Below are 10979 nucleotides of genomic sequence, written 5' to 3' on the forward strand. Positions count from 1 at the left end.
GGGGTTATATAGTGTATTGATTTGTATACAGTAAAACCTCTATAAATTAATAATGTTGGGACCATGAAAATCTATTAATTTATAGAGGTTTTAATTTCTCGATAAATTAATAACTATTAATTTATAGAGAGACTTTCCTAATTTGGTAAAAAAATTGAAAAATAAGATTTAGTCGTTGTAACTAATATTTTTATAAAATCAATTACAAGGAAAATAATAATTATCATGTTTTGAACATAAAACTCAAAACACACTCAATGAAAGGACCAGTAAGGGAACCTTCTTATTTTAAATCTATTAGAGCGATTGGGATAAAGTTTTATGAGGGAGGATTTCGACTTGAGATCCTTTCTGGTGGGTTCTGATTTGCGGGTCCATGATCTTCTAGATCTGAGATGGAGTCTTATGAGGGTTCGATCTTTGTTATTGAGGATCTTCAGATCTACGGGTTTAGTTTCCTTTTTCGGTTCACGGGGAGGATTCGAGCAGGAGATATGGGTTGTTAATTCCCATTCTGTCTTGTTCTCTTCTGGCGGTAATCTCGGGATTGTCGGATCGGTATGGTTTCTGTGGGATTGGAGTGAGAGGGCTTTGATCCAGGGAGGCAAAGCTTATGGTTCGGGATTTCTCTTGGTTCCTTTAGGTTTGGTGTGTGGCTTTTCAGCCGCGTTAATTCAGGGACGTGATTCTGGGGATCTCGGTCGCGGTTCTTGCGGGTTGGAGATCTTCTGTGACAAGGTGGTTTGGTCCTTCGGGATTGACTATAAATTCTCTGTGCGGTCTATCTATCTTCCTCATTCTATATTGCTTAAGCAAGTTTGTCTCCTTAGTTTTCTTTGCTTTTCTTTGGGGAGTTTTCGGGGCTGTTTTTTCTTTTCGATCGGGGGTTTGTTTCGGCTGTGTTTAGCAAAGCGAGTCATGACTCAGAGTGCTCTGTTGAAAGGGAATGTTGCGGGGTCAGGGGGTAAGCTGAAGATTAAGGTCCCACAGTTCGACAATACGGCTTTGATTGAGGGTTATGCTAAAACCTTGATTGGTAGATGTATGAACCCAATGATGCAAGATATGAAGGCGTTGTTGTTTATGCTGCCGAGGATATGGAAGATGGAGGAGAGGGTCATTGGGGCTGATCTGGGGTTGGGACGGTTTCAGTTTGACTTTGAGCAAGAGTCTGATATTCCGGAGGTGTTGAAGATGGAGCCCTATCATTTTGACCATTGGATGCTTTCTTTGGTCAGATGGGAGCCAGTGGTGGATCCGAGGTATCCTTACGTCATCAAGTTCTGGGTTCGTGTGATGGGAGTTCCTCTGCATTTTTGGGCAGATGAGACCTTCCGCACTATTGGTGCTGACTTGGGAGAGGTGGAGGAAGTCGATTTGGACAATGTTCGGGTGAAGATCTTGTTGGATGGTTTCAAGCCTCTAATCTTTGATGCTACGATCGAGTTTCACAGTGGTGAAGAGACGACAATATCTCTGCGATATGAGCATTTATTTGGGTACTGTCGGAGATGCTATAGTCTTTGTCATGATGTATCTCGTTGTCCCCTTTTTGGTGATAAAGGGAAACAGAGGTTGGAGGATGGCTCTGAACCACAGTTTGAGGACAAGCTCCAGAGCAATAAGGGTGCAATGGTGAATGGTGCATCTGCAGGCACTGGGTCAGGGTTGAGTGGTGATAGTTCAGGGGTGCTTCACCAAGGTCCTGCTAATGGGAATGGGCGTGGTGCTGGTTCTCAGGCGGTTAATCATCGGCCTGCTCAGGGTTTCGGTGGTAAGTGGAGAAAGAATAAACGGGGTTCTCATGCCGATGAGAGGTTCGTGAAGAAGAATACGTCTGTGGTTCCTCCTTCCGTTCCAACCTCTCAGGTCCCCATTTCAGGGGATGGTCAAGTCCAGGGTGGTACAAGTGATGTGGGGCTCAACTTTACTGCTTAAGAGCAGAAGATGTTTGATGATTTCTTTGGGCCAAATTTGGAGGAGGCTGTGGCTACGGGTGATCCACCAGTGGTGCCAATGTCGGCTCTTGCACAGGGTGCTGATAAGAGGGTGTGTACAAATTTATTCCCCAGTGATGGTGAAATGAGTGTCCCAGTTTCAGGATCCATGGAACTGACGCAGCAAGAGGAGTTGTTCTCTGCTGATCTTAATGACTTGCTGGGTCCAGCGTTTCTCACCAGGGAAGACACTACTTTGGGTTTTATGGATACTATCATGGAGGAGGAAGGTGTGGCGATAGAGGGGAGTCCCCGGGGTGAAACACTCCTGAAGGATGCGCAGGTGGAGGAGAGTGCGGATGAGGTGGTTCATTCTGATCAACCGGTTGATGGCACGGTTAGTGATGTTGTGGAGGGGGCCTCTAAGGATAAGTTACAGGGTGTAGAAGCGGAAGGAATAGTGCAACCTCCACGAGCCAAAGTGGTCAAGAAAAAAGGGGCTCTTCCAGGTGCTAGCACCAAGAAGAGGAATCTATTTTCCTTATCATCTCCGCGAAAGAAGGTTGTCGCAAAGGGTGTTGGACTGAATGGGAAACTCGGTTCTCACCAAGGAGGGAAGCCTCCAAACTCAACAGCTGATTGATGTGTTTAGTAAGTATCGGGAGACAAGGTGACGATGACGCTGGTTATCTGGTTTTATTCTTTTTGGTTTTTCATATTTTGTTTCTCTGGAATAAGTTACCAACGGGTGTTCCGTATGGCTTTAGTCACTTGTTTTTGGATTTCATTGTGCTTTTGATTTCTGCTTTTTTGGGTTGTACCCGATGTATCCTTGTTCTACAAGTAATAATATATCCTTGTTGGCCCTTATGTTGGTGTATCTTCTTCTCTAATTTCTTACTTAACTTTCTGGACAATCATCGTTTCTTTCTATATTGGGTTACGGTATTGCGATGGGAATCGAGTGTTGGGCTTCTATTGGGTCTGCTCTTATTTTACTCGATACTAAAGGGTTTTGATCACTTACGTATGTTAAGAAACTGGTTTGGTAAAGCTTTCTAGTGCCGATGGTTTAATTACGTGTTGGTTCTATTTTGGCTTGGTATGACTTTTGTTTTTTTCGTATCCTCGAGGGTGGGAGAAGGTGACCTTGGGGTTTTTAATTCCCACAACATCATTTTTGTTACATGAATATTTTGAGTTGGAATTGTCAAGGATTTATGGATTGAACGTAGGCCTGATTTTTTATTCCTCATGGAAACCAAACAACCTACCTGTATTTTGGAAAATTTTGTTGGTCATTTTGGATATAAGAATTTAAGAACAATTGATCCTATTGGTTGTAGTGGTGGTATGGCTCTTTTTTATAATCAGGATGTCTTTCAGGTTAGAATTTTATTTGAATCTAACCGATTAATTGACATTGAAGCGGTTTTCAAAGGAAGGATAATTCATTTAACCTTAGTTTATGGTGATCCAGTCCCGAAGAATAGAGATTTGGTGTGGGAACGTCTTTTAAGAATTAGTTCTACTCGGTCCACACCTTGGTTCGTGGTGGGTGATTTTAATGAGCTAACAGGGAACTATGAAAAGCGGGGTGGGAAGTTACAGCATCCTTCATCCTTTCTTTCTTTCAACGGAATGATTCAGGATTGTGGATTTTTGGAGTTCCCTTATCTTGGTGATTGTTTGTCCTGGAGGGGTTGGCGTGATAAAAAGCCTATTCGTTGTCGGCTGGATCGGGCCTTAGGGAATGAGGATTGACATGATTTGTTCCCGGACACTGTGACTGAGTATTTGCCAATGATAGCATCTGATCATAAGCCTCTAGTGGTTAATATTGGGGCCAAAAAACCGCGTGGAAAACGGAGCTTTATGTTTGATCGCCGTTGGATTGGTAAGGCGGGAATGATGGATGCAATCTCTTCGGGCTGGGGCGGGGGTGTGGACCAGGAATCAGGTAATGTTGTGCATAAAATTGTGAATTGTCGAAAGGCGATCTCTCAGTGGCGCAAATCCCAAGTCCCAGTTGGTAGGGAACTCATTGAGGATTTGAAACGACAATTAGAGGTGGCGTTGGCTGATGACTTAATACCCCCATCTCAAATTTCAGAGTTACAAAATAGTTTATACCAGGCGTATGGGGATGAGGAGATATATTGGTATCAGAAGAGTCGGAATAAATAGATGCGGCTAGGGGACAAAAATTCCGCATATTTTCATGCCTTAACAAAGCAGCGCAGAGCTCGTAATCGGATCACTGGTTTGTTCTTTAAGGATGACATCTGGTCGACCGAGGATGTGGATATTTGTAATACTGCGGTATCGTATTTTGACGAATTATTTACCTCCACAAATCCGGATAATTTTGAGGAGGCCCTAAGGGAGGTTAATTCGGTGATTACGGCGGAGGACAATGAGCAGCTTACCGGCCCTACAACGGAGGCTGAAGTCAAGTCGGCTCTGTTTATGATGCACCCGAATAAAGCCCCTGGTCCAGACGGGATGACAGCTTTGTTTTACCAAAAAGCATGGAGTATCGTTAAGACGGACCTTGTTGGTTTGGTTAATCGGTTTTTTGTGGAGGGAGTCTTTGATAAGGATCTCAATCGCACTCATATTTGTCTTATTCCAAAGGTGGCCAAGCCAACTCGTATGGCAGAACTACGTCCGATTCGTTTGTGTACCGTTGGTTATAAGATTATTTCTAAGATATTGTGTCAGCGGCTTAAGAAGGTTTTACCTGGTCTTATCTCTGAAACTCAATCAGCTTTTGTTCCAGGTAGGTTGATCTCAGACAATATCCTTATTGCTCAAGAGATGTTTCATGGTTTACGTACAAATCCGTCATGTAAAGGGAAATTTATGGCCATAAAAACGGACATGAGTAAGGCATATGATAGGGTTGAGTGGGATTTTGGTGGCAGCTTTGTTGCAGAAAATGGGTTTTGCAGAGTCTTGGGTCTCATGGATAATGTTTTGTGTCTCCTCGGTTGAGTATAAAGTTTTAATCAATGGACAGCCGAATGGTTTGATAGTCCCGCAGAGAGGATTACGATAGGGGGATCCTTTATCCCCTTATTTGTTCATTTTATGTATAGAGGTTCTAATTGCAAATATACGGAAAGAAGAGAGGAATAAGCTTATTACATGGATAAAGGTGGCGAACAAATGCCCGCCAATATCGCATTTGTTGTTTGCTGATGATAGTCTATTTTTCTGTAAGGCGGACAGAGATCAATGCCGGGTTATTCAAGATATCTTGCATCAGTATGAATCTGTTTCGGGACAACAAATAAATTTTTCAAAGTCCTCGGTCCAGTTTGGTCATAAGATTGATGACCAGACAAAGGCAGAGTTGCATGATGTTCTCGGGATCCCAACTTTGGGTGGTATGGGGTCATACCTAGGATTACCTGAAAGTTTGGGTGGGGCTAAAACCAAGGTTTTCTCTTTCGTCCGAGAACGGATTCAGAGTCGGACGAATGGTTGGACAGCAAATTTTCTTTCCAAAGGAGGAAGGGAGGTGATGATCAAATCTGTTGCTACTGTTGTTCCCACGTTTGTGATGTCATGTTTTCGGTTACCGAAAACAATTACATCCAAACTTACCAGTGCAATTGCAAATTTTTGGTGGAGCACTAATGGACAGTCGGGGGGCATGCATTGGCTAGCATGGGAGAAATTGTGTGTTAGCAAACAATTGGGTGGACTTGGATTTAGAAATGTGGATGACTTTAACTAGGCGTTATTGGCTAAGCAATTGTGGCGTCTGATTGATGTTCCGGACTCACTGTTTGCCAGGGTTTTTAAAAGTAGATATTATAGGAATACGCATCCTATGGATCCGATTAGGTCATACTCTCCCTCCTATGGGTGGAGGAGTATATGTTCAGCTCGCTCTCTGGTTAATAAAGGACTTATTAAACGGGTTGGCTCCAGGGACACCATTTCTGTATGGTCTGACCCTTGGGTACCAGCTCAATTCCCGAGACCAGCTTTAAGTAAGGGCCTGGTAAAGGACCTTTCTCTTCAAATGAATCAGTTAATTGATCGACAGACAAATACTTGGCGTATGGATATGCTTAATGAGCATTTTGATCCACTTGACGTTGATTTGATAGGGGCTATACCTTTGGATAGTAACCAGAAGGATGATCCCTTCGGTTGGCACTTCACGAAAACAGGGTTATATACAGTTAAATCAGGCTATCATGCTGAACAGCATGATGCATTTGGGACCTTTGCGGCAATTGGTTCTGGCCCGGAAATAACTACTCTCCTTGCTAGTGTATGGCAGGTCCGATTTCCTCCTAAAATTCAACATTTTATGTGGCAAGTATTATCTGGATGTATTTCGGTTTCGGCAAATTTGGGGCGACAGGGTATTGTTTGTGATCTTGGTTGTGTACGGTGTGGGGCGGATGCGGAAACAATAAACCATGCACTTTTTGTGTGTCCTCTGGCCCGTCAGGTTTGGGCTCTCGCACACGTGCTGGTGGGGTCTATTGGCTTCCCAACGGATTCAGTGTATGCGAATGTTGACCACTTCTTAGGGCAACAGAATCCAGGGGCTCAAGTTGCGGCTTTCCCTTGGATTATGTGGTATATTTGGAAAACAAGGAATGCACGCGTTTATGAGAATATTGTGGAGCGGCCGGAGGATATTGTTAGGATAGCAGAGGGCGAAGCTTCAGCGTGGCAGCAGGCTCAGGTAGAGGTTGATTAAGAGACCCTCCCTGCTAACCTTGTCATTCCAAGGATCCCTGTTAGGGGGGCCACTGCTCCCCTCCCAACGGTTTTTTCAGGATACGCTGCTTTATAGATGGATCTTGGAAGGCTGGTGATCCGTTTGCCGGTGCTGGATGGTGCTGTACCTTGCTCCAGACTCCATCGCCGTTGTTGGGCGCCAAAAAGTTTAGGCGAAGTTTGTCTCCTTTACATGCTGAAGTTGAAGCGTTCCTATGGGCGATGCGATGCATGATCGGCCATGATCTCAGAGAGGTGGCGTTCTACACAGACTGTTCAGATTTGGTGAAGATGGTGTCTTCTCCTTCCGACTGGCCAGCGTTCTCGGCGTATCTCGACGACATCAGGATTGATAGGGAGGAATTTTCTTCTTTCTCTTTATCTTTAGTTTCAAGAAATGTTAATGTAAGTGCGGATTCTTTGGCACGCCAAGCGCGTACATCTCCGCATCATGTTCTGTTTGTAAACAATTTCCCACCCAATTGGCTCGTTTGAGCTGATTTGTTGTTGACAAAAAAAAAAAAAAAAAAAAGAAAAAAAGAAAAAAAGAACATAAAACTCAAAGATTTTTATATAGTAAAAATATTAAAAATATCTTTTTAATAAAAATTTATGTGTATATATATACATATATTTAGATAATTTTATATAATTATTAATGGGATCATATATTTACAAAGAATTTTCAAAAAAATTATTATCTTATTATATTATCGAATTTTGTCCAAAATTACACTAGTCCCATTTTGGGACCGAGAAAAATTATTAATTTATAGAGATTATTAATTTATCGAGTATTAATTTATAGAGGTTCTACTATATTTGTGTTTTTTTGTATATTTGGGGTTATAACTATCACTCCAAGATGTCCATAATCCAAAAAAAAAGAAAATTATCTGTCTGTAGCAAGAAAAAGGAAAATTAAAAAAACAAATTACTAAAAATAAATATAACTCCGTGTTGTAGCACGGGCGATTCCCTAGTACTTGATTTAAAACAGTAGAACATCAACTGGAACTCACTTTTATATAATTTTTCGTGTAAAAAAGTAAATTTTCTGGTATGTATACAAAGAAATATTATGGACTGATCATCCACTATATATGTTTGTTATTAACTTGCAACATGGAGTTTGCAAGAGTATTTGGTTAATTGACAATGGTGGTGAAACCATGCCAAGTAATTGACATAAATGACTCTATATGTCAATAACTCTATATGTCAATAAGTTCGCATCAAGCCAACAAATTATTATGAGTACTCCCCACTATAATTGGTTTGGATCAGAAACCATGTATATTCCATATAAATGTGTTTATGCATGTTAAGTTGCTCCACCATAATGATTAAGATTAAATTTGAAAGAATGTTGGAAATATGTTGGACATGAATATCTCTTGATGATTGAATATCTCGAGATGCAAAGACTGTTGGTTCAGTGAGTCAGTCTTTCCCACATGAGGGGGAGAAAATAAACAGATGGTAAATAAATATGTTGGAAGAAATTATCTTGATCCTCGTATTTTGAAATGTGCGCTAGAAATTGAAAAGATAATTTATTGGCAAAGTTTGCAAAGATGCTAAATGCATGCAAGAGCCATTTTCTGACCTTGAGTGAAAATTCTCATATACCAGCTGTGCTCCAATTAATGTCCTAGAAGGATAAGATCAACTGCTAGTAAGTCTAAAGATCGCATGAAGTGTGATAGACTTATGGTTCCAAATATAAGCATCCTCGGTAAAGAAAAGGAGCAGAGATTTAATATGGCACCGAGGAAGTAAAGAGTTATGAAAAATCTCTAGAAAAGGTCTAGAGACAGAGATATGAATAAGAAATAGATTCAGGTACCTGAGAATCATAATGAAAAGAAATCTCAACAAGTTGAGTCATGTCTAGAAAGAAAGGGAACCAAAAAGGCAAATCGACGTCGTAAATATGTTTGCATGCAGTGTTGCAGTTGATTATGTTATGGATAAAATCAAGGATCATGAACCGCGGTTAATAGAAAAGGTTTTATTGGAAAGTGTAGACAAATAATGATTGGTTAATCATTAAAAGAAATAGCTATGAAATTGTGACAACCCGTCCCGCGGACCCCACTAGCCCACCACTAGCTGTCCTAACGGACCGTCCGTGGACCCTACTAGCCCACCGCTAGCCGGCCAAACGGACTCCAAGCTGGCCCTGCAGGGCATCGATCTTAACCCTTCACCGTGGCAAATGGAACTACTCATCCAAATCCACAGTAGGTTATTGGTGCGCCAGGCGTTCCTCGAACCATGGTCCTCACCCTTTAACAACATTCCCATAGGACAAGCTGTCACCAATTGATCTGCAGGTCAATTGGTGACAGCTTGTCTTGTGGGAAGGTTGTTAAAGGGTGGGGACCAGGGTTCGAGGAACGCCTAGCGCACCAATAACCTACTGGTGGATTGAGATATCCACAGTGATGGGTTAGGATCGATGCCCTGCAGGGCCAGCTTGGAGTTCATTTGGGCGGCTAGCGGGGTCCACGGACGGTCCGTTGGGGCAGCTAGCGGTGGGCTAGTGGGGTCCGCGGGATGAGTTGTCACAGAAATAGTTCAAATCTCTTGAAGAGATAATATTTGGACCTGTAGTCCTTACACTTGAAAGTGTAAAATGAGTGGAACATAAGTGGATCTGTATGAGAAATTCAGTACGTGTAGTAGTACAATGATTCTCAGAAATTACTTATGAGAGATGTACTCTCATTTGGTGGAAGCAACTAATTTAGATTCCTTATGAGTTTGAAAATAAGAGTAAGACTTGATTCAGTCTGGTGAGAAGGTTTTCAAACTGTCAGAAGTTTCCTTTAAAGTGATTATATTGCTAAAAGCAATACTTGATAGTTCTCGAGAATATTGTAAAAGCAAGAAAAAGTCTTGATGCCTTTTGACACCTTTGAGGAGAAAATGGTGAAAGTTTATCTCTATGAGAGAATCATGGGTGTAGATCATTGTTATTGATCTTAATGATCTCATAGTGGGTTGAAAATAAATCAAAAACAATCTAAGACAATATCTTAGAGTTGTGTAAATCCGAGATTAAACACTAATTGTAATTGTGTTCAAGAAGTATTTTCAAGAAAGTTTGAGGATATAAGCCTTTGCTGAACCTCGTTAAAAGAAAAAATTATATGTGTCTCTTGTCTCTTCAGCACTTACAAGTGGTTCTTGTTAAAAAATGTACAAGAACAAGTGCAAATATGTTGATGATGAAAATGTTATCTAATCTCCAGTAGAGATTTCACATACCAAGAAATATATTGAAACAACCCGTTTTTTTTTTTAAATAATAAATACTAGATATAATTAAGCAACCCATACTACTTAACTAAACCAACCAAACCACAACTCATCATTAAACCAACAACAAACATTATGCACAACGGAAACATACTAATAATACCTAAACAATATATATCATCCATACAATATCACTGCTAACCATCCTATCCAACAACCTAGCATAACTCTATCCAAGGTTCCAACATAAACAATATAATCCAACAACACACAAACGAGACCCTAGATCATCCTCCTCCTCATTGCCATGATTCCACATCACATATCTGCACACCACAAAAAACAATTGAGATGCGTAAGTATTATCACAAATACTTAGTGAGACAATCCTCCCATCTACTGGACTATACACACAAGCAACTGAGATTCCAATGTTTAACAAAACAACAAACAAACACAACAAACCAGGAAATCACGAATCAAACAAGTTGGTGTCGATCGACACTGGCCCAGACATGGTGTCGACCGAAACCCACTTGGTGTCAATCGACACCGACCCGCAGACACGTTCTGCTCGAAGCCGATCGTCGAATCTCCGTTTCCAATAATCTCCAATCCGTTCCAAACTCTCAAGAACACCTTTCTTCTCTTTTTCTCTTAGAACGGCCAAGACAACCCCTTTTCACGACCTTGGTCGAGTTTTCCCTTATATACATGGTTTAGACAACCCAATTAAATCAAACCAAACCCGAAACGACAATTAAAAACAACCTGGTCGAACCAACATTGATGGTGTCGATCGACACTCCCCTTGGTGTCGATCGACACCCCTTCCCAATAACCAGAAACTGGTTCGCGGGTGTTACAATTCTCCCCCTATAACAAAAGATTCGTCCTCGAATCTGCAACACACCGCCACTAGACCGCAAAACTCGTCCAACCACCGCCGCGACGGTTCACACCATCCAACCATCTGGTTTGCCGCAACCCTGACACCACTAGTCCACACACTCCTGACCCCACCGG

General features: G+C 41.6%; 1 protein-coding gene across 1 annotated transcript; it reads left to right on the plus strand.

Moving 5' to 3' along the window:
• The first annotated feature begins 6012 nt into the window (after positions 1–6012).
• LOC147942143 (uncharacterized) lies at positions 6013–10946 on the plus strand. Its single transcript, XM_087455937.1, has 4 exons — positions 6013–6237; positions 6412–6651; positions 6777–7091; positions 10842–10946. Exons 1-4 carry the CDS (start codon positions 6013–6015, stop codon positions 10944–10946), a joined length of 885 nt encoding a protein of 294 aa, XP_087312063.1.
• Positions 10947–10979: the final 33 nt, after the last annotated feature.

This window comes from Camelina sativa, chromosome 6, assembly GCF_030686135.1.
Source record: "Camelina sativa cultivar CO46 ecotype springtype chromosome 6, ASM3068613v1".
NCBI lineage: Eukaryota > Viridiplantae > Streptophyta > Magnoliopsida > Brassicales > Brassicaceae > Camelina > Camelina sativa.

Coding starts and splice junctions, on each gene's coding strand:
- LOC147942143 (XM_087455937.1), top strand. CDS start 6,013: ATGGATATGCTTAATGAGCATTTTGATCCACTTGACGTTGATTTGATA. Junction 6,652..6,776: donor CAGCGTGGCAGCAGGCTCAG/GTAGAGGTTGAT, acceptor GGATCTTGGAAG/GCTGGTGATCCGTTTGCCGG. Junction 7,092..10,841: donor TAGTTTCAAGAAATGTTAAT/GTAAGTGCGGAT, acceptor CTATAACAAAAG/ATTCGTCCTCGAATCTGCAA.